Source organism: Aspergillus udagawae (assembly GCF_001078395.1).
Source record: "Aspergillus udagawae IFM 46973 DNA, scaffold_2, whole genome shotgun sequence".
In the NCBI taxonomy this organism is placed as follows: domain Eukaryota; kingdom Fungi; phylum Ascomycota; class Eurotiomycetes; order Eurotiales; family Aspergillaceae; genus Aspergillus; species Aspergillus udagawae.
The window spans coordinates 2,778,576-2,806,218 of NW_025091265.1; the positions used below are offsets into that span (position 1 = coordinate 2,778,576).

The following is a 27,643-nucleotide window of genomic DNA, read 5'->3' on the forward strand; positions in this document are numbered from 1 at the left end:
CCGTTGTTTTGTGTTTGTCGGAAAAGTACCTGTGCCCATCCACCGTCATTGTTCCATGTCGGAAAAGTGAAAAGCAACAAAAAAATTCTTCCCACGAGCGATATTGGAACAACTCTGTCCATCCCCATCTACGATACAGAGTTTTTCTGTGCATTTACGATGCGGCATAATCTCTTCTCAGCTTGGCTTCATACTTTGTTTCGTCGCCCGTGAAGAGTGATTGCTCATCGTGTCACCAATTACTCCATTGATTGAATCATCTTCTGGTCATTGGAGTAAGACAGGTCACGACGATCATGACTTTTCTTGTCCATTTATAATGGTTGCGTTTTACCAAATTTTTTTTATTTGTTACCTCTATGCTTTTCATGTTTCTCTGGGCTTGAGCATTCCTCCTGGCGGTTGTCATCTATAGATCGCTTTCTTCCTTTTCATTGGTTCGGTACATTTTTCCCCCCTACTTTTCTTTTCTATGACCGGCTACACTCGTTGTTACGAGCAATGGCGTTAATATTTCTGCATCCTGGATTCGACCCCATTCTACTCCTGCATTTGTCCGTCTCGGTTGAGGAACATATTGTTTTCTTGTGGTTTGACCAGACCCACCGGGATACACTTCGATGCTGCAACACATGTGCTGACGGCTCTCTGCACGACAGTGCATTGCGGATCGAGCACCTGGTGGTTGTAGTCTATCTTCGCTACTTCTTTTCGACGAATTGTTTTCGATGCTCCCTGTTTTACATACTCATGTTCAAATGTCGTCGAATCAGACATGAAAAAAAAGCGATACTCCCCTTTCAGGTTCCGTCTGATCTGGATTTGTTTTGCTTTTCTCTCGTTCGCAGCGAAATGGCATGGTCTCTTTTTTTTCTTTTTTTTTTTTTTGCCTTTCCGACCTTACCATTGCACATTCAATGTAAGTTAGACGACCATATTTTTAAGACCGTTTCGCGCTGCGAAAGGTCCCCAAACAAATTTGAAACCGCGGAAAAAAGGGACAAGACAATTGATTTCTTCTTTCCGGGACGAGAAATACATCTTCTCGCCTTCGCTTCATCGCATATACTCGTTCTCCTAGTACTATGGACACTTGGTGTAAACCATCATCAGAGGCTCCGCGTTGAATCTGCCGCGCCTTGCTTCCTGGATCTCGATTACATGGAAACGTGATGAACTCCATTGCGGACTGATGTTGAGATGATTGAGCTCTCAGGTGTATCTGCCTTTTCAGTCTTTGTACCTGCTGACAGATACGATATTTGGGTAAATCTACGTCTCTATTCGCCGTACCACTAGGAAAATGGAACGAGATAGTCATGCGAGCGTTCCTTTCCATTTTCGCTCGATGGATTAACGCATCATTCTTAATCTATGCTTCTTTTCAAGGTATCAACATGGAAACTATCGTGAGATATCGTAATACGGGGTTAAATTAGGGAAGCGCAGACGGTCGTATGAAATACGTGCCGGTGCGTGTTTACATGCAAAAGGTGGGATGGGGAGATAACGATGGAGGGAGAATGCATAGAGTTTCAATCAGTAGACACTCCCTCTGATACTCTGATCTGCCTGCCGTTCGGCCTCGAGCGCAGCGTCGACGTCATCCCCGTCATCCGCGCCGCTGTGGTTGTTGTTGTCGTCGTCGTCGTTCGCGTGTACATGGGCCTGCTGGGATTCGTGCTCAAGGTGTGTGCGGTCGTTATGGTTTTCTTGTTGAGCGGGTGGTTCGGCAGGGGTGTACGTGGTATCTTGCGACCTGTCTGTGCCGCCGGTGTGCATTGCTCCCTTTTTGGAGTTGCCGTGTTTCACCGAGGCTGAGTGGTGAGTGTGGTTGTGGTGGTGGCCTGGGTTGTAACGGTTATGGTTGTGCTTATGGCGTGAGCGCGTCCGCTTCGGTCGTTGTACCTGCTTGGTGTGGCTTTCATCGTCGCCGTCGTCGGCGAATTCATGCGAGGAGTTCGGCTTGTGCTGGTCGAGTCGGTCACCGCAGAAACCTGCGTCTTCGCGCTCGTCCTCGGACGGAGCGACGCTGTTTGCGCCACTCAGGGAGCCGCCGCCGTCGCGGCCGCCGAGGTGGAGGAGAGCGTAGTTTGACCTTGGTGGGTGCAGAAGATGATCCTCGCTGTCGCGGTGAAACTTGGCTAGGTCGGGCCGCCTGGATATCGGGCCTGGGCTCGAAGCAGCGGAGGGCGTCGGATGAGGGCTGGGCCTTTTGGATGTTTGAGTCTTGCGGTCGGTGCTGGCATCAAAGTCTGTGGGGAGAATTGTGGGTTGGGAAGTAGCATCAACGTCTCGGGTTGAGGGAGCGTCAGAGGGGGCAACAGCCTGGTCCGTCGGTCTAAAGTCTGTGGAACGGTCCCCTAGTGCTGGCTCAGGGGCCGTGATGTATTGCTGATCGACCTGTGTTGCGCTATTTAGCGTCATTCACCTGTGACCTGGCCATGGCTGTTTTCAAGCTAGGGATAACTCACATTACTTCTCGTGGAGAGTTGCGCCTCACTCCCAACACGCGTCAGGTCACCGCCAGTCGTCGGTGAAGATCGTAAGGATCTTTTCCTGTGAAGGCCGTGGTTACAGCCGTCAGGACATCCACCCCATTTGCGTCTGATCAGGACAGGAGAGGCAGCAGGGGTGAGAGAAGCAGCCGAAGTGAGGTCTTTGTTCGCTCGCTCTCGTTGTCTCTCGTTTTCCTTTTCTTTCCTCAGCTCGGACCATGTGCGCAGCTTGTTCTGAAGCACATATTTCCCATTGTCCGGGTTGAGCTTCATGATGACGAACTCGCAGTGATTGATGTTGCGCAGATCTTCGAAATATTCAACACTCCAGTGATACCATTTCATCAGAAAGACCCTCGTCATGAGACCATGAGTTACCAGTACGCAGACACTGGCAAAATCATTCTCCCCGAATAGACGCCAGAGCGACTCATTGAAGCCGCTAATTCGGTCATAAGCATCCGCAGCAGATTCACCATTCGGGATTCGATAGAAGAAATGTCCATAGTCCGCTCTTTCCAGCCACATCCGCTCCATCTCCGCAGAGCACGGCTGAAAATTGCCAAAGTCCTGCTCTCGCAGCCGTGGCTCTTCGTATACTTTGATGGTATGTCTGGGAAATGGCGACGGGGACGGAGAATCAGAACTCAATGACTCGAGGATCCCCTCTGTAGTCTCCCGAGTCCGACGGTAGGGGGAGGTAAAGAAGTGTATCGTGTCATCGGGCCGTAGAAGAGCACGCAGCTTGCTACCTGCCTCCTTTGCTTGTCGATGTCCTTCGGGTGTGAGCTTGACCCGATGATCAGGGATCGTCTGGTGGATTTCCCGATTCTTGTTTCCTTCTGACTGCGCATGGCGGATCAAGATGATCATCTATTGACTGAGTGAGACGCTGAGGTACCAGGCATAGAATGCGACCGAGGGAAAGCTAACCCGCGGTTTGCCCATGGTTGATACAACATCGGTTGATGTTGGGAGGGGAGCAGTGAAAAATGACAGTGCTGGAGTCAGGTCGCGGTCATGCAATGGCGGATTATGGATTATACACCTGCAAGTGGCCTTTCTTGGAAAATCTTCTGTCTAGTCAGAGCAATCGTGATATGTACAGCTAAACTCAAAGAGCAGAAAGCGATGCTTTGGGATGAGAGTGGCGGGCAGTACCTGAGTATCCCTCAATTGGCTAGTTTATCGGATGTGAGATGTTGAAGTTGCACACAAGCCCTGGCCACTAGGAGATATAGCAATACCAAGAGCCTGGATATTCGGCGGGTTTGGCTTTATAATGGAGAGACAAAGATTGGCCTAGACAGGTCTGCCTTGGTTACGCTGAGGCGCCGGAGGGGGATGGGATGGACTGGCGTAGCGTCAAGGAGGATATGCGGAGATGCGCTTGTTGCCGCAATGGCTGCCGTACCGCATCACCACTAGGTAAGGTATTCAAGACTTCGTCGCATCAGCTTCTAGCCAGTTCTTCGTCCACCATTGGTCAGCTGTACTTTGTTTTGTTAACTGTTCCTCCCTTACAAAAGGGAACAGCCACGGGATCCACCATGACTGACTATCTTTACGACCTGTTGGCTCCTCATTTCTCTCCAGTAAATGCTGCCTCGACGCCGTTGGCTCCAGATAATGACACGACTACGGCTCAGTACTTGAACCGACTGTCAACACTGTCGCTTGACGCCTTGGAAACGACAGAACCGCAATCTCTGGCGCAATCCTCGCATTCTACCGTCCTGTCTCTCCAGGCCTTATCAAATCGCTCGCACAAGGCCTTTATCACTTCTGCCGATAACCTCTCTCAGCTCCGTACCTCAATTCCCCAATTGACCCGCAACGCACAGAATCTACGAGATGCAATACCTAAACTTGACGAAGAGGCGGTCCGATTTTCTACCAAGTACAGCCGAGCCGCAGAGAACCCGTCTCTGGAGCGGCGAAAGAAGGTCATGCAGCTGGCGAAGAATGTCGATCGACTTTCCGACATTCTAGAACTTCCCTCTCTTCTATCGACAGCTGTCTCTTCGGCAGCTGCAAGCTCTGTTGCCGCGGGCGGCACCTCGTTTTCTACAACCTACTCATCTGCTTTGGATTTATACGCTCACATCAAGCGATTACAGACACTGTACCCTGATTCTCCCCTCGTCAAGGATGTCGCCTCTCAAGCCGAGGATGCAATGAAGGAGATGACAACAAATTTGGTAGCGGGTCTTCGTACGCAGAACCTTCGGTTGGCAGCGGCTATGAGAATGGTAGGCTGGTTACGTCGCGTGGCTCCGGAATTGGAGGGCTTGCACAGTGACGGCGGAGCGGGCACCGGGGAAGGCGCACTCGGTGCGTTGTTTCTGGTTTGCAGATTGGCAAATCTGATTTCGACACTAGAGGCATTGGAACCTCTGCGAGAACTAGCAGACCAGGAGACCCAGCGCAGAACCCGGAATACCGATCAGAAGGATGGGACACCGAACTCGTCCTGGTCTCACGGCCACCAGACAGAAAAGTTCTTGAAACGATACATTGAGATCTTCAGGGAGCAGAGCTTTGCAATTGTTTCCCTGTATAAGAACATCTTCACCCCTGACCAAGCCGAGTCAGAGTCGGTTATTGCAGGCCTGCGAGGGATTGATGCCCGCATTAAAACAAGCTCGTCACAGCCGACTCGCATGGATGACCCCTTACAATGCCTTCCAGCAGCTTTGGCAACCTTTCCTATGCATCTCATCCAGCTACTGACTGACACTTTACACACCTATCTACCCAATGTTCAAGATAAGAGCTCTCGCGAAAGTCTTCTAACTCAGGTGTTATATTGCGCTGCTAGCTTGGGAAGACTGGGGGGAGACTTTAGCATGATTCTGACGGAGATGAGTACCGCGGAAGACGAGCACGAGGGGGTTGCCGCCTATGAGTGGGAAGAGGTTACACGGAAGCACCGAGCCTTGGCAGGGCGGTTGGAACAACTCACCGGAACTGCCTCCAAAGGGACCACGCGGGTGACTTCACCCCCTCATTGAACAACAGCCGCGAGATAAAGGTTACTACCAGTAGGCTAGACTTGAGAGCCTCAAGAAATAACTTTCTTCCAGTCGATACTCACGATATCCATATGATATATCTGCCACCGAGGGTCGACGGGTGATCGGCTGATGGGGCGTCCTCATCAGCGAAGGATTGGCCCGGGAGACTCTAAGCCTGTTCAGGTCTAGCTGCGGGCGCCTTTTGGTCTCCGCCTTCCAACGTTGTCTGGACCGCCGTCATCTTCCCTTCCCCCCGTCACATCCCATCCCATCTCATCTCATCTAATCTCATCTCGTCACGTTTCATGCTTCAAGTCAGATGCCAGCTTGTAGCTGACATGTCTAGCTGCTCTCTGCAGCATTTTTTCTATACCTATATTCCCTTACGCTTTCTCTGTTCCTATTCCTCTATGGTCGATTTTCATTGTACCACCTCCTTCCCCCTTCGTTGTCCTCCCCGGAGTGACGGGCTCCCTTGTGTGTAGTTGCCCCGTCTTCTTTGTGCTTGACCACACAAAGAAACGAGACCTTCTTATACGGCTTATTGAAGAGCACAGGTTTCACATACATTAGCGCCCGACTTCTAGCGCACTCGGTCGCTCTCTCTAAGCCAGAGTCTTATCTCAAATGGCCGCCTCGGCTTTGTTCCCCTCGGGTGGATTAATTGATCCCACCAAAGACTATCCTATCATCTTGGGTGATCAATTGGCCGGAGGAGACACGAAACCGCAATCGAAGTTGATCAACATTCAGTATAATTATAAAACGAAGTCCGCGTCCTCGCAGCAACGCACCCATATCACCAGATCTGCGCAATATCCGGACCTATATAACCTCACGATCACTGACAAGGCACCGAATGCCGATCATAGTGTTATAACATACTCATACAAAGGCAGCGTGGATCCAGACCATGCTACGCCGGAGTCCCGCGAGCGGAATCTGGTTTTGGTTTTTGATCCGGACCGTAAGGTCTTTGTTCTCGAGCCGATTGCGACGCAGTTGAACTTCAATCTTCGGTCGGCACCTAATAAAACTGAAAAGCAGGTGACGGAGCAGTATACGCAGCTGAGAACATTGCATGATGATGACCAGGGCTCTGGTGATGACGGAGCAGTTGAAAGAGCCGCTGACACTGACGACGGTCCCGCTGATGACAGCAATCCCTACGACTATCGTCACTTCCTGCCAAAAGAAAACGCTGACGATGACAAGTCCGTTTCGGATGGTGCAATGGCAGCTCATCTCAATACCAGTAAAGCCAATACCCCTCTGATGACCGCGGCCGCCAAACCTACTCCAAGTCCCAAAGCTCGGCCTAAGCCTCAAACCAATCCTCTCCGTCAACTATCACGCCCGAGCAAACCTTCTAGAAACCAAACAAAAACTGCTCCCAAGACGAATCTGGAGCCTCCAGCGCAAGTTGAGCGGGAAGAGCCTCAGGAGGAAGAGATAGAGGAGGTGGAGATCACAGCTGGGGAAATGAAATCATCCCCCTCGGACACTGGAACCGAGTTGGTATCGTCCTTCAAGGCGGCTCCGTCACCAGGCTCTAATATCATAATTGACGGAGATCTGATCATCGATATGGGATCACCCCCTCCATCTCGTCCCGCTTTCAGGGTTAATCCAGCACACTTTTCGTCCAATAATACTCCAGGAAAGGAGGAAGATGGTGAGGAAGAAATGGAAGCTCTGCGGCTACCATCTCCTGTCGGCCGCGGTGGTGCTTCGTCCGAGAGGGTGGAAACAGCACCGGCAACACAGGAGGAGATTGAAGACGATGACGATGCACTAGCGGCTGAAATGGAGGCTGCTTTTGAGGAAGAAGCGAGGAAGCAGGAATACCAGCCACCGTCTCTGCAGTACCATGTTCCCAGTGATGATGAGAGTGAGGTTAGTGAGGAGGAATGATACCTTTCTGTTCTATTGTCTTATTTTCCCACATCTTGCATCTCGGCCCCATCTCCGAATTGTCGCGATACCTTTGTCTACAGTATTCTGTTTTCTATCTGTCAGATTTATTTGCGTGCATGGCGTCGTTTTGGAGTTTTGCAGCGAGGGCACTGGACCCAGCCCAGTCCACCAGGTCACTAGAGGGTAACGATACCATGATCGAATCATACTTGTACACAGAAATCAACGAATTTATTTTCTCTCAACTGAGCTCGCCAATTTCAAAAGCAGCCTGATTTGTTGTAGGATACGGGTACTCCTTGTACTGGGTCAACTGAAGCCGATCTACATACCCCGGAACAACTCGATGATCCGGGCCTTTCGCAATCCGCACTCCAGACTATCTTTTGGATTGTTGCGGCACAGTGTGAGCAATCCAGCCTTCACAAGACCACAGTATACTCTATCGTTGAGAGCTGTTTTTGATCAAGACAGAAGGGTTATTCCGGCTACTCAAGCAGAAGAGTTTCGGAGCTTCTTCCGCACCTACCCAAACACTCGTTCGGCAAACGCCATTTGCTCGTCTTCTGGCTAAGCACGCTTCACAAGTCACCTTGACCGCGAAAAGTCAGCTCGCAGTACCACGAGGCTTACCATGCGCTATGTTTGATACGAACTCATAAAACACGCAATTCTGGCATCTCCTTGTTGTGGAGGGAGGACAGACACGCAGCACCACGTGCGGTCAGCGCGCCCTGCTCAGCTGTCCTCCTCGAAGAGATAGGACTTGAACGCCGTTCATAGTCCAGAGCACTTCCCAATAAACATCGAAGGAAACATTCTGTCAACTTGATTGTGTCTCAGCGTAATTGAGCTGCGGCAAGACAATATCCTCAATACGTCATGGCCTCGGCACCGTCGCATTCCCCGGAGAAACTGCCTGTACCTGCTGAGTCGAATCCCATCCTCGACGCATCGCAAGCCCAATGGCTCTTCACAGATGAAGAACTCACTCGTACGCCATCCCAACTTGACGGTATGAAGATTGAAGCGGAGCATACTAGTCGCAGCAAAGGTGTCAATTTCATCACCCAGGTCGGCATCATGCTGAAGCTGCCCCAGCTCACTTTGGCGACCGCCGCCGTCTACCTCCACCGGTTCTTCATGCGGTACAGCATGGTCGATATACCGCAACGACCGGGCATGCATCCTTATCCCATCGCGGCCACAGCACTATTCTTAGCTACGAAAGTTGAAGAGAATGTTCGAAGGATGAGAGAGCTCGTGGTGGCCTGCTGCCGAGTGGCGCAAAAGCAGCCGAATCTGGTGGTGGACGAGCAATCCAAGGAGTTTTGGAAATGGAGGGATACGATCCTTCACCATGAGGACTTACTCCTGGAGGCGCTCTGCTTCGACCTGCAGCTCGAACAGCCGTACCGCATCCTCTACGACTTTATCTGTTTTTTCGGCGTGAATGAAAACAAACCGCTCCGCAACGCTGCATGGGCCTTTGTCAATGACTCCATGTTTACCGTCCTCTGTCTACAGTTCAACGCACGCACCATCGCTGCCGCCGCTCTATACGCCGCAGCGCGGCACTGCGACGTGGGATTTCCGGACGACGACCGCGGTCGACCGTGGTGGGAGCAGATTGACGTGGATCTGACGCAGGTGCGTCGCGCCTGCATGAGAATGGCACAGCTCTACGAGAACAATGCCATGCAGAAACATAGCCAGTACTACCCGACCACCCCAATACTGTCGGACGAGGGCACTGAGAAGACCAGGATCCCCCACGCTGGCAGTCCCGCAAATCGTCCTGCAGCGGAGTCAGACGTCAATCACGGACGGAAACGATCGAAAGAGCCAGAAGACAGCGGCGAAACTCGAGGAAACGTCTCAGCCCCCTCCAACGGAGAGCGTTCTCCGAAACGACTACGCAGGGAGTCAGATGCGGCGCCACGCGGCAGCTCGCAGGATCAACAGCAGAGTCCATCCGCTCCTTCCTCGCAAAGCCTACCAAACGCAGGAAGCCCTTCCTCCTTCTCCTCTCAGGGCCGGCCCCATCTCAACGGCCAGGTACCTCCGTCATTACCTCATCCTCCCACTCACCTTCGTCACCCGCATCCCTTACCACCGGCTCCCCGTCCATTCCCACGTCGAGATAGCGACCACCGCCCTCCCGGCGGCGGAAAAGGCGCAGGTCTAAGGGAAGCCGATCCAATCCAACAACGCATTGACGAAATCGTTTCACAGAATATGCCGCCGCACGGTGCTCCACCAGTACCACCACCACCCGGAGGCGGAGCGAGAATCCCCAACAGACGGAACTCAGTCGATCGCCGCGCACCCGATCGGTACCGTGGGTACGATGATCCCGCGAGACGACGCCGGCCGTCTTTTGGAAGGAGGTCGCAGTCATTCGAGGAGCAGCATCCACCGCCCCCACCGCCCCCAGCGCACCCTCATCATCAACCTCTACCCCCACCGCCACCACCTCCGGATATCCCTCAGCCGCCACCTCCACCCCTGCCCTCACAGCTGGAACAAGCCGCTCAGGAAGACGAAGGTGGGGGCAGTGAAGAAGGGGAGCTTTGATTTCAGCTTCGCCGTAGACTTGAAGCTCCTCGTGTTCTTACGACAACTACAATTAATAAGTTGCAGAGAACATACATGATCCAGACAAAGAAAAGGAGGGAGTCTCTCCAACTGATTGACTGATCAGTGACCTGGCGTAACGAGCACTTCCTCATGGGTCATATATACGATCATTTAGCGGCTCGATCAGCTGCGTTCATTGCATTTATGCACTACACCTTGAGCATGCATTGTTTGGCCGGCTGGTCGACTTTTTTTGGATAGTATATGATTTGAGAATCCAGCAATATAGAACGGATACTGTACTCCGTTGATACTTGAATTGTAGAGAATCCGCTATATAAGATTTCCAAGCAAGATCTCCAGTAACACCAGTCGTGGTAGAATTCAAACAAGGCTGAAAGTGAAATGCAACCATTGGACAACAAAGAAAGGCTATCAGTAATCCTGGGTCATAACACCCACTCCATTATCAAGTAGGCTGCTGGAAGCCACAAAGCTAAATCCACCGAATGGGTCATTGTCGCAACTCATCCCATCTGGACCTGTCGATATTGCACGCTGGCTGGGGCGCCGGCGAAGAGAGTAATAATCGTCAAACCCGTTGCTGGTGACGACCGGACTCAGCGGCAGGGCAGTAAAGTCGGCCGAGAAGTTCTCCGCCAGAGCCGGGTCTGTGATGACGGGGAGGATAGGGGGAACAACCTCGCGGCGCTCCAGCGCTTTCCAGTCAATCTTGCGGAAGAAGCGATGATTCTTGATGGTCTGCAGGTCTTTGGGCATGTGGTAGCCAAGTCGCTTGGAGGGTTCCTTGCGCAACAGGCGGGTGAGAAGATCTTTGGCGTCCGGACCGAGGAAGTAGGGCAACGTGAGCTTCTGCTTGACGATTTTCTCCTGCAGCTTGGCGTTGTTGTTGGCCTTGAAGGGCGGGGAGCCGGTGAGTAGATCGTAGCCGAGCGCGCCAAGAGACCACCAGTCGCAGGCTTTGCCGTAGGGTTTGCCTTGAACGACTTCGGGAGCCATGTACTCAATGGTGCCCAGGGATGAGTTGCAGCGATCGTCATCGTTGACTGCGATTTTGCTGAGGCCGAAGTCGGTCAGGAGCAGATGGCCATCGCGGTCCAGGAGACAGTTCTCCGGTTTAAGGTCGCGATAGATCACACCCACATTCTGGTGCAGATGTTCGAGAGCGAGAACCATTTCCGCCATGTAGAATGCGGCGGCATCTTCGTCGAACATGCGTTCCATCGCCAAGTGGTGAAACAGCTCACCACCTTGGGCATATTCCAGGATGAGGTACAGCTTTTCGTGATCCTGGAACGCGTAGAACAGTTTCACCACAAATGGATGACGGTTCACACTTTCCAAAATCACGCGCTCAGTCTTGGTCTGTTCCACGAGTTTCTTGTGAACGGTGAGCGATGCCTTACGAAACTGCTTCTGAGCGTACAACTTCCCAGTGAGCGCATGGCGTACAAGCAGCACGGTTCCGAAGGAGCCCTTGCCCAGGCAGAGCAACGGCTCAAAGTCTGCGGTTGTCATTTTGCGGCACAGCTGAGTACGGACATCCTGCGCAACGGGGAGACTCGCGGACGTTTCTTCCGCTGCAGCATCGGAGCTGACGAAATCATGTTCCAGGGGTACTTCGTAACTAGTCAGGACCTCTGTCTGGTCGCTATCCGAGCAAACGCTTGCATTGCTCGGGGTTTCAAAATACAGGTCACTCCGCGCAGCCTGAGGGCTACAGCTGCCGGACAAGCTGAGCGAATCGAGCTGAAGCTTCAAAGCGCTCACGCCACAAGCGGCAGGTTGAGCCATGGGGCTGTTTCCATTGCTCTCCGCATGAGCGCGTGCTCGTGACGAAGGACGAACCTTAGCGCTTGTGGTCGAGAAATCCGAGTCTTCGTCGCCAGAGGCGAGTGGAGTAAATCCGCGGACAGTGGAGATGGCGCGGGGAACTTCGCTTGCCTGATGTTTTTTCTTCTTTCTGCGACGGTCTGCTCTACCGGACAAGGCCTTAACGCTGAGGTTGTGTGCTGGAAAGGGACTAACTTCATTGACATCCTTGGTGACCGGAACTTGCTTGCGGGTCGGACTGCCACCACTCATGCGAAAGCGAGTATCAGGGTTATTGTCGAGAAGGGCATCGTTACGAGGTTGCGACATGTCCGCCTGAGGTGCAAAAACATCTCCCACGGAAAGATCATCATGCATCGGTGCATCCATGTCTTCGGCAAAGGATCCCGGTCGAGGACAGCGACGGCAAGATTCCAACAAGGAGGTCGGGCAGCGCCAACAAGCACGCTTTGTGATTCAGACCTCAATTCATCCACTCCACAACTAACAGTAAACAGACAATAGCCTATCGAAGAATATCTGATTGCGCAAAATGATTGTTAGTTCCCTTGGCAGCCATTGCGGGGTAACTTCGAGGCGAAACGCGAAACAGGAAGCAGGAAGCAGGAGCAAGTGAGATGACTATCCCGGGGCCCAAGACATACCTTCAACGGGAGAAACTCAGAGCAGAAGTCACCGCTCCCACTCGTAATGTCGCAGGAAGTCACGCCCGTAGCTCTGAATGTCTCACAGTTTACCGTCCGCCCTTCTTCAGGACGGACCAGGGACCCCTAGCCAAACCACCTCGGCAACCGAGAAGTCGAACAGCAGGGGAGCCGACAAGACTTGAATGTTAGAAAACGCGTATTTCTCCAGGGATCCGCGGGGAGTAAGCCCGAAGGTTCGATTCAAGGTCAAGGAGCGAGAGTTGGCAAGGCAGCCAGCGAAGCGGATATAAGCGGACGAGGATAGGGAGGGCGCAGACAGGCACATAGAGGAACGGCAGATGTGATAAACGAGGTCGAGAAGCTGGATCAGTATCCAAGCGAAGAGAATTGAAATGGCTATTCTTGAGAGTAAGAAGTAAGGGAGAATGGCAAGCTGAGTGTCAAGAGATCCAACTTTCACACTTTCACAAAGAAAAAGAACACCCGTTGACACTGGAATTGATGCGGGTGTTGCGGGACCAATCAGAACGCGTGTGACCTAAGCGAAACTATTCCACTTTGAGTAGACTGCTTTCACGTGCTGTCGTCATTGGATCGAGATGGCGATGATAATGGTCTGTATCCTTTATTTGGACTGAGCATGTGTACCTTTGCATGTCATACGAAGAAGAGGAATCGACTAGCTTACACTGTTTTGCGTGCATATATCGTTGAGTTACTAGTAAGTGACCTACAACGGCAAGGCGGAGGTAACCGTCAGGAAGAGAGAACTACGTACGTACTCACATCCTGATACAAGACGAAGTCATTGAAACAGTAAGCCTGCGTAAGTAGTCTCCGTGCTGTTGAACGAAGAGGGTCGCTTCAAGCTCAATTTTCCTAGGGTATTTGTCCACTATATGTGCCCAGTAACTAAGCTGACAGTAAGCTGACAGGTACATGTTGTATAGACTGAGTATGTTAGGACAACATATGCATTAAGCCACAAAATCCGACGAGACTTTGGCTATACCCTTCCTCCCTCCAGATCTGATCTCTCGAAGAATGCCTGTGAGCGGGTGATTTCGATCCCAGACCTCTCGACAAATGACAGTGCGCTGGGTTTCTCGACCCTCACCGTGACTCGTTCATTGGCAAACTGCACGGTGACTATGCGCGCAACGAAGGTAGCCAGGGCCTCCACGGTCTGAAAGGAGGTTTCTTCCACTTCCTGAGACAGGGAGACGCAAGTCAGTTTGAGACATAACAGAAAATAGTAAGACGATGGGTGACTTACCTCAGCAACCCTTCTCGTCATCTGCTGATAAGTATCAACAACCGTAGAGCCCCAAGCCAATTGCCCAGGGCCCTTGAATTCCAATGAGATGATAACGGCCTGCTTCTCAACCCTCTCATGGGAATTCACTCCAAGGATACAATGGCACCTTATACCATCTATCCGGAACTCCTCCTCCAAAACAACAGGGCACCGTTCCGAGTCAGGCGCTGTGTTCTCGTCTCCCTGCCGATACCCCCAGACAGTGATGCTCCGATACTTCAAGCCTTCCTCCGCACGCAGCAGCGCCTTGGGCAGCTGCAACCAGACCTCGCACTGCCCAAACACCCCATCAATGGGCGGGCTCGCCGACGACAGCCCCGCAAGTGGCGCCTGTATCTCAGCCGACGCACTCCCTCTCCTCGAGCCCGGATGGACATGGACATGCGACATTCTCCGAATCCCGGCAGCCGTCTCATCGAGCAGCCCCAGGCCGCAGTTGGCGACAATCCCCGCAGTCAGCCTTACATCTTGCCCGATCTCTGTGTGCATCATTTCGTCCCTCCGGCTTCCGTCTGCGCTGACCATCCGCTGACCCGAGGAGAGGCTGTGTTTTCCCATGTTGCGGATGTCTTCTTCCAGGCGGCGGTAGAGCTTGCCGTAGTCGAGGGAGAGGGAGACGTCATCGGCGGCTGCGGCCGCGATAGCGGACGAGTAGGATAGTTTCAGTGATGCGGTGCACGGTTGTGGCTTTCCGTCGCGATGCCATGGGTCTGGTGCAACGGGCAAGGGGAGTTGAATGTTGCGAAGCTGAACGCTGTCCAGGACGGCTGGGTGGGAGGGAATATGGACGTTTACCCGTTGCTCAGCCATATTTAGGGATATGTATCGAGAGATGTTTCTTGTTGTATGGAGATGGATCTACCGGAGAAGTGTCGGCTTTAGAGCTCAACACGGTAAATTCACTGACGTTAGTGGCAGTATCTGGAGATCTTGGTGAGCAAAGACCCTCTTCTGGGGCAGAATCAAGATAAACTCGAAACAATTGGAAAATGAAAAAGAATACACATAAATAAATAAAGCTCTCAAATCGTTCACGCAATATTCTTAGGAAGTTATTGAGCTAGGCTGAGAGAAAATCGAAGTCCTGACTCTTGACAATGGAGATAGTGGGGTTGCTCCGCCTCTAGTTAGTGCGGCATAGTGCGGCGAGACCCCATGACGAAGAATGATGATACTTCGACACAACTCTAATATGTGCTTAGGATAGATTTTGGGCAAAGATTTCCCTATTGGCTCTTTGCATGAACGTTTGTGAAGCTCCAAGACGGCCTTGATTGAAATCATGCGAACGGCATCTCCTAAGTGTCAAGCTTTGGTGGGCTTGTCCACTGGCATCGAGCTCCCCACACTCCAATACCTTTCTCTTGCTGTCACTCAAGGAATCCAGCTCCACCTATGGAGGATTTATCTCTCTCTTCCGAGAGTTTTTATATACCATCAATCAAACGTAGTCCGAGATAGGATGTCGGACAACGTTAATTTAGCCCCTTGGGCACACCTGCGTACGGGTCTTTCAAATGAAAACAGCCTTAAAAGGACCAGTGTAGATGTAAAGGATTAGTTAGTTCAGATTTACAAGCTCTTCCCCAGGAGAAACGGCCGGGATCGGATTTTTCAAGGGCCAGATCGTCGAAAAAGTCCAGTAAGCTCCCTTCACAAAAATAAAAACGGATAGTGGGTTTCAGTCGATATCGACAAGTATCATTAGCAGCCAGAAGCCTTGGCGAGTTTTGTGATTAACCGAGGAAAGTCGTAAGTCCTGCAATCATGTACCCGTCGAATGCCCAATCCCCGGAATAGAGCTCCATCCTGGACCTGCAAGCAAGAGATTGTAGTCACACCGTATCCGGAATTTCACCCCTCAACACGGATGTAGGAAAGTCCCTTCCATCTTGAGATCCGCATGGCATGTTTTGCGATTCGGTCCTAGGTAATCGAATGCTTCGGTAAAGCTGCGGGCATCCCAGTAAAAGGAAACAATTATGCAGAAAGTCATAGAACAAAGGAAGCGAGACTCAATGGGTATCCGCCATTTATGCAACACAATCCAAGCAGAATATAGATACTACCAGTATCCACGGCGGTCATAAGGTGGGTAGTCGGCTCTTGGGGGGGTCCGAGGACGTCCGTAGGGTCTCGGTGCCATGTATGGGTCATCATAGTGGCGGGGAGGTGGTGGAGGCCGGGCATCATAGGGGTCATCGTAAGGACGACGAGGAGGGGGATAGTCTTCAATCCGAGGCCGAGGAGGGGTGCGACGACCGTAGCCATCACGTTCATAATAGTCGCGGCGGATAGGAACAGGCGAGCGTTCCCTGTAATGGGCGCGGGGGCTGTAACCGCGAGGCGCGGGAAATCTCCTGTCGTACTCGTCGATAGGAGGATAACTGCGGCGGGGTGAGCGGGACCGATATGGATCACGGAGAACGCGATCGTCGTGAGGTTGGATCTGGAAGCAAACAATTAAGAATCCTGGTCCGTACCACATGTCCTGACGAGGTCCTTACATCGGCGACACAGCTCACTCGGGAGCCCTTGAACTCTCGTCCATCAAGCTTATCGATGGCAGTTTTCAGGTCAGCTGCAGTCTCGAATTCAACGAACCTTGATTCGGTGTTAATGATTGGCAAATTATCATCCGTGACATTTCAAGCTTCACCCACCCTCTTCCTTGTTCGCGGCCAGTCTCCGAGTAGACAACGTCCAGACCAGATTGACGTGCGAAATCTTTCAGGTCCTATATGATCCAGTGGTAAGAATCGGCTTCCAAATGGAAATAGACACCAGCCAAAACCCGGTAATGCAAGAAGGCCAGGAGAAGGTGGACAAAATCAAAAGAGACAAAAATCATGGGAGAGACGAAACAGGAACGGGTCTTAATGTCGATCCAAGGGCTCAAAGCTTTATTTTAAGTCCGCGGTAGTCACGCTGTCATCCATCCAAGAAGGAAATCGTGGACATCCGGATTGCGACCATCTGGACTGGGGCGTCTGAACGTCCTTGGATACATGGCGAGGTCATGTCAAAAGCAAACAGGTTCTATGAGCTTGACATGTGTGTTGACTTTGGGCCTCATGGATCCTGAGTTCGAATTCCTGGAAGCCAAAGTACAGAGATTGGGAAAATGGAAGGCGCATGGAACATTGGGTGGCCAGACTGTGTGGTATCCGGGAGGTCCTAATAGAAGGAGAGATGGGCTGCTAACCTGCCAACTTGTTTCCGGGAGACCAGAAACCAACATGCGGAAAATCGTACGACGAGGACGAGGCATGTTAGGGCGGTCCGGGGGTCCAGAGAAATTTTCCTTGCGGCGTGGTCCACGCGCAAACTGGACTGTAAGTCGCTCGCCTTTGAAGTCGCTGCCGTCTGTTTACAGATCAGTCAAGCTGATAAGGTCAATCATCTGCGTCGACAACTTACGAAATGCTAGATGGGGGATTGTCAGCCAGGCGATCCTGTCCAAAGTGAAGGTAGGGCTCCAGAAAAATCTTACCAGGAACGACATCTCTAGCATCCATCGCATCCTCGTACTCGATGAACCCGAATCCGTTCATCAACTTGATCTCTGTGATCTTCCCAGAGCCATGGCTACTAAAGTGTTCCTCGATGTCCTGTTTTGTCACTGAATAAAAGCAACAACGGCGCCAACACGGGCGCCATCGGCAAAAGTCAGCTCATCGCGACACAAGTAACGAGCAGTCTAGAAAAGCACAAGGTTGAACTGCCAAAAGAAAACTATGTCCGTAGTCGTTGGGGTGCTGCAGGCCGGGAAATTTGGAGACTTAGGATCTGGGAGATGCTTGTTCGCCCTCACATCCCCATGTCCAAGGACAAAGGAAGATTCCAGGAAACAGTTCGGAGACCCATGAGGGTTATGGAAAGACCAGGTGGTCCAAAGGGTCTCTCCTGGTGGGTTTGGAAGGCGCAAGTTGACGGTTTACAGAATCCGGGTTGAAACAGACGGGGATATCTCCTAGGAAAGGGTAGAATTGATGATAAAGGCCTGCATACCGTTGCGGGGAAGATTCCCGAGATAAAGTCGGGTGGAGGAAACCTCAGTCATGGCGGTTAGACAGCAGAATGATTCTGGCTTCCGTTGGGCTTGTGCTTGTGGTGGCCAAAACGATCCAGGTCAAAAAGGAGATGAGCGGAAGGTCAGGAGTCCTGGGGTTCAGATAGTCGTGCTCCTGAGATTAGTATGGCAGTGTATTCCTGTTATCCCGCGTAGTGGAAGGGCAGAATCTCCAGATGTGGCTCGTACGACGGGCTGGAAAATGGAAACCAGGCCAGGTTCGAAGGATGAAGTAGCTGCTAGATACAATCAGGTCAATATATCAGGTGAGAAAGGACAGCGAGATGAAGAAGGAGGGGTAGGTTAAAGGGTAGATGAAGCGAGAACTGTGAGGTTGAAGAGGGAGAAAGAAAGTCGAGACGGGGATGGTGGAGGTTGGTTTGACCGCCAGACCGAAAGTACTAAGGTAGAGAGGTACGTACCTGCGATCACTACCAGCTTGTCCATTCTTTCCCTAGCTAAGTAAATCGTCCGCCAATCAGTAGACTAGGTAGTGCTGGGCAGGGCTATGTTTCTTCCAGTCAGATTTTCCTCTTTCCAGCGATGGACGAAACGATGCGAGAGGTGATCGATCAACCAGAAATGGCCGCCTCACTTTGATGACCCCACGTGGCTCCGCCCAGATTGCCTTGGGAACTCTGGGCAGCCTCACCTTAGAATACTCGCTAGGCTTGTGAGGTCCAAATTGTTCTTCTTGACGAACCGATCAACACTCGACGGAAAACAAATGTTGCGATGATAGCGGTGGATATCAAAGTATTATCTAGCTATATTTCTCTCGACGTATGACCTGCCATCACTGGAAACATCGCCGCCATTTCCATGGTTCAGCTCTCCAGTCCCCACGGGGCTCCAACTTCAGCGTCTAAAATCAATCTGGGTCTCGGAAGTTCTCATGGCGGTGCTGCTTACTGAGAATTTGCCAAGAGAGAGACGTAAATTTTTTACTTCGTGTGCCAGTGTAGTAATGCGAGACTATTGATACTCTGTATATCCAACCAACCTGTCCAACCTGTACATTTCATGTACGCTGAGTTTTGTATATTCCCTTTGTATAGTACAAACATCACCCAAGAGGGAGAACTTGTCAGTAGAACCAAGATGTCAACAGAGTAAAAGGATGCTCTAACCCGTAGAGTTGATCGACGGAAGTCCGGGAGGATGAGCATCGAACGATCGATTCCAAAACGACACAGAAACAATTCAAGACAATGAAAATGAAAGAGAAATTACACGGGGTATGGGCTTATGTCTTGAAGTATTTAGGGCCTTCTCCACCCTGAGGCGTTTGCCAATTGATATCCTGTGTCGGTACCTTGATATCACACGTCTTGCAGTGGATACAGCTGTATGTCGTTAGCATCTGCACGAGGCAAAAAAGAAAAACGCGCGTAAGAATCAGACTTACTTTTGGGCATTGATTTGGAAGCGAACACCGAGCTCCTTGCTTGGGTCCTCGACGTACTCGTAAACGCCAGCAGGACAGAATCTGTTTTCAACGCCCTGGTACTTGGGCCAAGCGATGTCCGTATGCTTGTCCCAATCAGCGACCTGCAAATGGACAGGCTGGTCCTCCTCGTGGTTCGTTCCCGTTCGGCTCACACTGGTCAGGATATCGAAGCTGATCACGCCGTCAGGTTTGGGGTATTCGATCTTCTCACATTCAGATGCCGATTTAGTGGATGCTGCATCTGTACCGTGGTGCTTGAGTGTCCAGGGTGTTTTACCGCGGAACAGGAAGGCTTCTAAGCCGGAGTAGAGGATACCGCCGTAAAGACCGAGCGGCGATTTGAACGAAGGCCGCATATTGCGCACTTCGTACAACTCCTTCCAGATCGACGAGTTTCGAAGAGCATCCTCGTATTCGAAAAGGAAGACAGTACCGTTGTTGTCATTCTGCAAAGCATTGAAGGTAGCCTCCGCTGCTAACATGCCCGATTTCATAGCCGAATGAGTGCCCTTGATTTTGGGAACGTTCAAGAAGCCAGCAGTGTCACCGATGAGAGCACCTCCTGGGAAAGCACATTTAGGAATCGACTGGAAGCCACCCTCGTTGAGTGCCCTAGCACCATAGGAGATGCATTTGCCGCCCTCCAAGACCTCCCTGAACAAGGGGTGGTGCTTGAGCTTCTGGAATTCTCCGTAAGGTGAAAGCCATGGGTTGGGATAGTCCAAACCAACCACCAACCCAATGCTGACCAAGTTTTCTCCAAAGTGGTACATCCAGGCACCACCGTAGGTGTCCGAAGGCAGCGGGTATCCCATAGAATGCACGATTTCTCCCGACCTGAACTTTTCCGGTTGAATCTCCCACACCTCCTTCAACCCGATACCGTAAGTCTGGGGTTGACTATCGCGTCTGAGGTCGTATTTTTTGATCACTTGCTTCGTTAAACTACCATGGCAGCCCTCGCCGAGGAGAGTGACACGAGCATGAAACTCCATACCCCGCTCAAAATTGTCCTTGGGCTTCCCGTCCCGACCAACACCAAGGTCGTTCGTCGCAACGCCGAGGACGGAGCCATCCCGATTGTAGACCAACTCGCTGGCGGCAAATCCAGGGTAGATTTCGACACCCAATTCCTCAGCTCGCTCACCCAACCACTTCGTCAGCTCATTCAGACTGACAATGTAGTTGCCATGATTGTTCATTTGGGGTGGGGCAGGAATCGGGAACGACGAGTTCTTGGTCAAAAAGCGCATCTTGTCCTCCCGTGCTGGTGTTGCGCCCTCAAATCGTGATGGGTTCTCCTCGGACAACCAATCAGGCAGAAGCTCATTCATTGCCGTCGGTTGGAGAACATTGCCTGAAAGTATATGTGCGCCCAGCTCTCCCGCTTTTTCCAGCACAATCACACGGAACTCCTCGTTTCCTGCCTCGTTTGCGAGTTGCTTCAGCCGGATAGCTGCCGCAAGACCGGCAGGACCTGCGATGGTGAATAGATTGAGTCAGCCACCAAACCGCTGGGTAGCCACGAATAACTGGCGAACACGAAAGCTCTTACCGCCACCGACAATGCACACGTCCACCTCATCTGACTCCCTCTCTACCTGACGGGGATCGAATTGATCATGCTCATCTGGAAGCCTTGTCGATAGCGATTGCGAGAATGCCCGAGTTTGACCGAGTAGTTGTCTCTGAGAGAAAAGCGCGCTGTGGCGGGCCGAATGCCTAGCGAACACTGCTCTCCTGTTCCGAACGGTCGTAGCAACAGTCGAAAAGGTTGAAGCAGCTCTATTCAGTTGTGTGCGATTTGTTTGCAACTCGCGCCTCAAGAGAGGCAAGACGGCTCCTTTTGAAGCCATGGCGATATCGGAGAAAACTGCAACAGGGAATTCGAACTGCCACTCTTAGTACCTCTGATGTCTACAGATGATGAGCAGACATGGCAATTCAGCCCTTCCAAGAAGAAAAACTTGGAGAAGATATTAATCACAGAAGAAGCCCTGTGAACAGCCCGAGTATGACTTAAAGGCTATGGTGGGACTTTCGTGGGATGGCCGAATTTGGCGGTGGAGGACAGTTAAGTTGGCAGTACCCGAGGTAAGCTCAGCCAATGGGAATCTCGATGATGGGAATCATCCTCCTACCTCGTCTTTCCGCTGATAAACTGTCCGATCCGTCGGAACCCGAATTCAACAATGGCATAAATACTAGGTAGGTGAAGAGCTTCGTTTGCTCGCACAGTGTGAAACTGATAGTTTGAGACGACCCATGACGTACGTATTTCTCTACAGAGTAAATTACCTAAACTCACTTCTTAGTGGCGGACTCCCCAGGCCACACAAGGCTCGGTGATGGAATCACATGAAAGACGTGTGAGGCTCAACATGTCCAAATGACAAGCATCTGACCGTTTACCTTTCGGGAGGGGAAGGTATGTACGGAGACAGACTACCTTACTATCCGCCGGTATCATGTAAGGTTCTACACGTGGCTGAAGAGAAGATCTGGATAATGTAGATTAGAAGTAGAACAGGATAGGCCCAGATGATACCTTGTCACTCCGCACTTGAGATGTCGATTATGATGGAAGAAGTACAGGGTCGCCGACCGTATAACATCACAGCCTAGATTCATAAACCTTGTATATCTTGGCTTATACGCAGGTGATCACCAGCCTGTATACTGATACTGATATTTTGGATAATATCAACGACTTACCGTAGCGTGCTTGCATTATCTAGGCGTGATTTGATAGAGGAATAATAAGGAAATCAGTTGATTTTCAATTACCGAGTTTTCCACGGAGACTTGCTCAAGGAGATGATTTCACATTGACTTCTATTGACGTTAAGTACGGAGTAGGACGAGGACGATTGGACAAAGCCGAGGAGCCTTAATTAGTCAAGTTGGTGGATCGCGAATCGTGACTCGTGAGATCTGGGGATAGATAGGTCCGCGTCCCAGGCTCCAGTCTGGAGAGAAGATAAACCATGAAACACCTCCCGAATCGCCTGGACCTATCACGGACAAAAGTCAAAGGGCTAGTGGCTAGACAGACTCGTCCTTTTTTTCATCTACTTTCCTGTCCATCTCAGCTCAAACTCCAGTAATGGAAAGTATTTTGAAAGCCGATTGTTGGGTCAAGCCACCATGATAGACAGGTCAACAACCTCATAAACAGGGAAGGATAGGTAGGAAATCATGGACGGAACAGCGGTACCAAAGTGACGACTGGGCGAAAGGAAAGACTTTTGTTCATTTGCCATCCACTAAAGCGGCACGAAAGGAGGCGCGTCGCGAGGGAAACCTACTGAGAGCGATATGCACTTTTATTTGCTGAACAGGTATGGATGGATGGATGCAGTGGGTCTGACGAGCAGTTGCAGGAGCGACGCGGACTGGGCAACTGCTAGTGGCTGCAACCATGGAGAATCAGAGGAGAAAGGGATGTCTGATGGACAGCCAAACAGAGCGTGTACAGCTAGGTGGAGCTCCCAAAGAAAATGTGCTAGGTGGGTCTCACATTCAGCCAACCATAAATGGCAGAATGGCGCTTGCTGGGATGAAGGAGAGGGAAGCCACTCAGCCTCGAGGATTTGACCACCCCGGAAGCCGCTAGTGGAACGCTAAGTCACAAACAGATGCCCCAAAGCAGCCAAACCCATGGATGGAAACGACCTCCATCGCTGCTTTTGCCGCCACCGCCCGGCCCAGCCTCCCCTGACGCCAGCACTCTCGGGCGCTGTGAGTCAGCCTATATAAAGGCCCAACCTCCCACTTTCCTGTTGCTCTTGGAATTTTGACCCTGGTCTTGGCACCGCCCGGAACGCCGAAACTAATCTTCCAGTCGCCTTCTTCCCGACGACCAACCTCTCCTCCCTCCCCTCTCTCTCCACTCTCGTATAGAGTCGCAGAGTTCCGCTATTTTCAGCATAGTATTCTCTGCTTCTTTGGCCTGAAGAATTCCGGGAAGAAGCCTAATAAGACGCTCAGAAGAAAAGAAAATTTTTCTTCCGCGCAGTTTCAGTATCAACTCTGAAACACGAAGTTTGCAGCCTCAGGTGTGCATCTTCGCCACTCTCTTTCAAGACGCAGATAGACATCTCCATTACCCAAAAGGGAAAAAAAAACCAAAGACAAAAAAAGTTGTTTGCTTGACCTGAAGAAAAAGCTCTACTCTTTCACGTGCTTCTGTCACTGTCCATTCCCTCATTTGCACTTGTTTTGTGCTACTGCATAAGTGTGACTAGGAAACACTTGATTGTGCTTTTCTAGTATCTCATCATCTCGCTGGTGTTGAGCTTCTCTCTGGTTGGTTTTGCCTCTTTGTCATCTCCACCAGACCTATCTTGCTGCTGTTCGTCTATCGACTCCTCACTTCGAGCTTGAGTTGAGCTAAGGCAGCATTGCTGTAGGGGAGACATTGAGTTGTTCATCTCCCACAAAAGGGTGAGACTCGCCTTTTTTTCCTTTCGCGCCCACAATATATTCACAGTTGCAACACATCGTCACCCACCATTCTGTCATCTTCTTCGCCACCTCATTTCTCATTCCTTTTCCGCCACCTCCCTCACCCCTCTGTCCATACTGTGACATGAATCCTTATAATCATCAACCTCTTTGGCTTTTTTGACTGACTCGGTCTATCTGAGGGGACAGACTGCCGTCTACAAGCTCTTCGGCTCGCGAATTTATCTCGCATAGCTACTTCAGTTTCGGCTGGTCTACAGCTCGAGTATTTCTCTTGCTCACGTCGCAATGGAATCTCTCACGACCCATCCTTCTACCGCGCAGCAGGCCCGGGCCTTCACTTCCCCCGCTTCTCTGTCCTTTCCCGGTGGTGCCGGTGATTTGACACCTCCGTCTTCTGAAAAAGAAGGAAACATGGCGATTGGCGCTCAGGGTGCGAATGGAACTGTGAACGGCCATCAGCAGGGAGGAAATGCCGTCAACGGCAATGGGGTGACGCCCGCTACTCCCGCTGCGACTCCTGGTGCCAATGCTCCGGGAAGTGGTATCGTGCCTACCTTGCAGTGAGTATACTCTTGCTGTTTTTCTGGATCACCAGAATGCTGAACAAGGACTTTCTCTTCAAGAAACATTGTTGCTACTGTCAACCTTGACTGCCGCTTGGATCTTAAGACTATTGCGCTTCATGCACGAAATGCAGAGTACAACCCAAAGGTATTAATCTCCGCACCTCCCTGAGCTGGTCATGTCAGGGTACAGTGTGGGCTGAACTGCTTTTCCTTCTAATAGCGTTTCGCGGCCGTGATCATGCGTATCCGGGAACCGAAAACTACCGCACTGATCTTCGCCTCCGGCAAGATGGTCGTCACTGGTGCGAAGTCTGAAGACGATTCCAAGCTCGCATCCAGGAAGTACGCGCGTATCATCCAGAAACTGGGCTTCAATGCCAAGTTCACCGACTTCAAGATTCAGAACATCGTCGGCTCTTGTGACATCAAGTTCCCTATTCGCCTGGAGGGTCTGGCTAGTCGCCATCACAACTTCAGTTCTTACGAACCTGAGCTTTTCCCTGGTCTCATCTATCGTATGATGAAGCCCAAGATCGTCCTCTTGATTTTCGTCAGTGGAAAGATTGTCTTGACCGGCGCCAAAGTCCGTGAAGAGATTTATCAGGCATTCGAACTGATCTATCCTGTGCTTTCTGGTATGGTTATTCTTTTTTCTGTTTGAAGCAGAACCATATGCTAACGATTGGATCAGATTTCCGCAAGGTCTAAGTGCCTCCCGCGGCATATCTGTCAGCATATGAAGATTACACACTTCATATCCTTCACACATTCCCACCTGTATTAACACTTCTTTTTTCCTTTTGAGAGGTTCATAGGGATGGGTGGTTTTTTCAGTCCCTTTTTGCTGTGACCTCGCTTATGATGATTCTTCATGCTAGCATTTGTACGGCGTTCTAGCGATTCGGACCCTTCTACCCCATGGTCGTTGTTCCCTGTTTCACCAAATATTTCAAATGTTTACAATTAGATAGTAGCACAATCCGCGGACTTGGGGGGCGGTACTGTGCGCTGGTCGAATGGTTGCCTCCTTTCTAATATCTGGTCGTGTTCTTCGCCTATTGGCTTGAACTCTCCTGGCTTTGTCCAGTATGAGGTTACTCTTTGTTTTATGAGCTCGTGGGATATGGACGAAAAGAAAATTATGCCGCACTTGATTAGACTACGACATTCTTAGGAATGAAATGAATAAGGTAGTCGATACTTTTGCTTCCAGAGTAGATAAAAATCTGTAAATGGTCTTCCCTAATATTTATACTCGTGTAACCTTCCTTCTCCACAGAAATGGCGTTAATAGGTAGTGTCAGGGATGCCCCCCTTTCGTTCCCTCTCATACTACTGCTTCTTGATGGAGATATGTCAGGACGACGGATTAGTAATCTACGGATCTTATTTATACGGTGTTATACCTTATTTACAGGATGGAAGAGCTATCATAAAACACTCTTCCGCTGAGCTTTCGTGCTCTTAGCCAACTCCTCCATCAGGAGGAGCCCCTGCTCCCCGGACCTGCTCCCGTCACCCTCGAACGCGCTCTGGTCAACCTCCACCCGCCACTTCCAGAGATTCCGCAGTTCAGGCTCGAGCTTCCTCTCGATTGCGTCGACGACTTTGTCGCCCAGAACAGGGAAGAACTTGTATGCGTGACCGCTTCCGCCTGTTGCGAGGAACAAGCCTGCGTAGTCGGGGTGGTAGTCGACGATGAAGTCGCCGGTGGGTCTGGGGTACAGTGTACCTGTGTTAGCCATGACATTATTTTGGAGAGGGTAAAGAAAGTGGTTCCTTACGTGTCCGTGTACCAACAAACCCGGGTTGTGACAAACTCACGATCCGCGAAGCTGGGAAGTAGCTCCTTGAGGGCCGTTCTAAAGGCCTCCTGGCCCTCCAGAGGGACGGGGACTCCGTTCTCCGGCAGGCTGACTTGCATTGTGGCGCCGTTGCCGCCGGGAATTGGGACGGCCTTGGGGTTCTGGTAGCCGTAGGCGTGGCGGGCGATCTTGAGGAGGTTGTTTCGAGGCGGGATGATGAAGATGCCGTTGGCGAAGTTGAGGACGGTGGGGATGTTCGCTAATCGGCGCTGCTCCTCGTCTGAGATGCGCATGTATGCCAGAGCCTGGCCGGTTGAGATGGCCCTGCCGCGGAGGTCGACAAGCTTACCTGTCCAGGCGCCTGTCGCAAGGACGACAAGATCGGCCGTGAGTGTTGTGCCGTCTGTCAAGACGACACCGGTGACTCTGCGCTGGGAGGTGCCGCTCCGGCTCTCGGCAAGCAGGAGCCTGTCGACTTCGCCGGTTTTGAAAACAACCTTTCCCTGCTCGTCCAGTAGCTTCTTTGCGAATCGCACGCCCGCTGCGGCGTCTGCCCAGCCCGAGCCCCAGTTGATGTATCCCCCCGCTACATTCAACTCCTTGCCATATTCTGGCACGATCCGCATTACATCAGCAGCCGACGGGAGTAGTTCGACCTTGTCGCCCTCCAACTGCTTGACATTGTGGTAGCTCTTGGTCGCATAGTCTTTCGCCTGTTCACCGCCAGGAGTCCAAACGAGCATCAGTCCGTTCTGCGTGTAGCGACCTTCCTTTCCCCATTCGGTATTGCGCCAGCGGTCAATGGCGACAGCAGCGAGTTTGGCGTAGACGGGATGAGAATAATCGGCGCGGACGATTCGTGAGCTGTCGACGGAGGAGCCATGCGGGTTAGGAATCATAGGTGATTGTTCCAGCAGAGTTATTTGACAGTCTTGGTGTCGTTGCGACAATGATAGGGCGGTGGACACTATATGCGGGCATTATCAGTTACCGATGTGTCAAGGAATGTAGGAGGGGTCGCGGATTGCAATTGACAAATAATATATAGCAGTCACACAAGTCAAAATAGGAATAATAAATATGTAATCGACCCCTTTGCCATGAACAGGAAATATCATCCCATCTCCTGTTTGCCATACTCGGAGGAAAACTGAAGGACTCACAGCCAAATACACCTCCACCGACGATAAGGATCTTCTGAGGGTGCGCCATGTCTTCCTCAATGCAAAGTCGTCGCTGCAGTATTTACTCTATCCCAATTGACCAACAAATTTGAGATGACCCTCGAGAAAGCCAAAGGGGAACATAATCGTAGCTGGAGTAAAGAATCAGAATCACCCTTCTTATGTGGAATGCGGAAAAGTCCATAGTCCATAGTCATCAGCACCAGATAAGAGCCGGCCCGGTTCCGACGGTCGGATGTCACTTGGGAAACCTCACGCCCTATCG

The 27,643-nt window shown here is 51.3% G+C and overlaps 10 protein-coding genes across 10 annotated transcripts; 4 read left to right on the forward strand and 6 right to left on the reverse strand.

Moving 5' to 3' along the window:
• Positions 1–1,539: 1,539 nt before the first annotated feature.
• Aud_003297 (acid phosphatase DET1) lies at positions 1,540–3,446 on the reverse strand (the record flags this gene model as incomplete). The annotated part of the gene is made up of 3 exons (XM_043288250.1): positions 1,540–2,403; positions 2,475–3,371; positions 3,432–3,446. The coding sequence occupies 3 exons, from the start codon at positions 3,444–3,446 to the stop codon at positions 1,540–1,542; spliced, it is 1,776 nt and encodes a 591-aa protein (XP_043144185.1).
• Positions 3,447–3,847: 401 nt separating this feature from the next.
• Positions 3,848–5,512, forward strand: Aud_003298 (Dor1-like family protein; the record flags this gene model as incomplete). The annotated part of the gene is made up of 1 exon (XM_043288251.1): positions 3,848–5,512. The coding sequence occupies one exon, from the start codon at positions 3,848–3,850 to the stop codon at positions 5,510–5,512; it is 1,665 nt and encodes a 554-aa protein (XP_043144186.1).
• Positions 5,513–6,142: 630 nt separating this feature from the next.
• Positions 6,143–7,429, forward strand: Aud_003299 (ELL-associated factor; the record flags this gene model as incomplete). The annotated part of the gene is made up of 1 exon (XM_043288252.1): positions 6,143–7,429. One exon carries the CDS (start codon positions 6,143–6,145, stop codon positions 7,427–7,429), a length of 1,287 nt encoding a protein of 428 aa, XP_043144187.1.
• Positions 7,430–8,314: 885 nt separating this feature from the next.
• Positions 8,315–10,009, forward strand: Aud_003300 (putative cyclin; the record flags this gene model as incomplete). The annotated part of the gene is made up of 1 exon (XM_043288253.1): positions 8,315–10,009. The coding sequence occupies one exon, from the start codon at positions 8,315–8,317 to the stop codon at positions 10,007–10,009; it is 1,695 nt and encodes a 564-aa protein (XP_043144188.1).
• Positions 10,010–10,447: 438 nt separating this feature from the next.
• Positions 10,448–12,235, reverse strand: Aud_003301 (AGC family serine/threonine-protein kinase; the record flags this gene model as incomplete). The annotated part of the gene is made up of 1 exon (XM_043288254.1): positions 10,448–12,235. The coding sequence occupies one exon, from the start codon at positions 12,233–12,235 to the stop codon at positions 10,448–10,450; it is 1,788 nt and encodes a 595-aa protein (XP_043144189.1).
• Positions 12,236–13,519: 1,284 nt separating this feature from the next.
• Positions 13,520–14,641, reverse strand: Aud_003302 (dihydroneopterin aldolase; the record flags this gene model as incomplete). Its single annotated transcript, XM_043288255.1, has 2 exons — positions 13,520–13,723; positions 13,790–14,641. 2 exons carry the CDS (start codon positions 14,639–14,641, stop codon positions 13,520–13,522), a joined length of 1,056 nt encoding a protein of 351 aa, XP_043144190.1.
• A 1,255-nt stretch (positions 14,642–15,896) lies between these two features.
• Aud_003303 (putative pre-RNA splicing factor Srp2) lies at positions 15,897–17,894 on the reverse strand (the record flags this gene model as incomplete). The annotated part of the gene is made up of 6 exons (XM_043288256.1): positions 15,897–16,280; positions 16,339–16,435; positions 16,495–16,568; positions 17,037–17,197; positions 17,325–17,453; positions 17,843–17,894. 6 exons carry the CDS (start codon positions 17,892–17,894, stop codon positions 15,897–15,899), a joined length of 897 nt encoding a protein of 298 aa, XP_043144191.1.
• A 1,255-nt stretch (positions 17,895–19,149) lies between these two features.
• On the reverse strand, positions 19,150–21,209 carry Aud_003304 (electron-transferring-flavoprotein dehydrogenase; the record flags this gene model as incomplete). Its single annotated transcript, XM_043288257.1, has 3 exons — positions 19,150–19,249; positions 19,312–20,830; positions 20,909–21,209. 3 exons carry the CDS (start codon positions 21,207–21,209, stop codon positions 19,150–19,152), a joined length of 1,920 nt encoding a protein of 639 aa, XP_043144192.1.
• Positions 21,210–24,108: 2,899 nt separating this feature from the next.
• Aud_003305 (TBP family protein) lies at positions 24,109–25,097 on the forward strand (the record flags this gene model as incomplete). The annotated part of the gene is made up of 4 exons (XM_043288258.1): positions 24,109–24,383; positions 24,447–24,534; positions 24,610–25,024; positions 25,081–25,097. 4 exons carry the CDS (start codon positions 24,109–24,111, stop codon positions 25,095–25,097), a joined length of 795 nt encoding a protein of 264 aa, XP_043144193.1.
• Positions 25,098–25,819: 722 nt separating this feature from the next.
• Positions 25,820–27,406, reverse strand: Aud_003306 (NAD(P)/FAD-dependent oxidoreductase; the record flags this gene model as incomplete). The annotated part of the gene is made up of 3 exons (XM_043288259.1): positions 25,820–26,105; positions 26,174–27,161; positions 27,358–27,406. 3 exons carry the CDS (start codon positions 27,404–27,406, stop codon positions 25,820–25,822), a joined length of 1,323 nt encoding a protein of 440 aa, XP_043144194.1.
• Between the last annotated feature and the right edge of the window lie 237 nt (positions 27,407–27,643).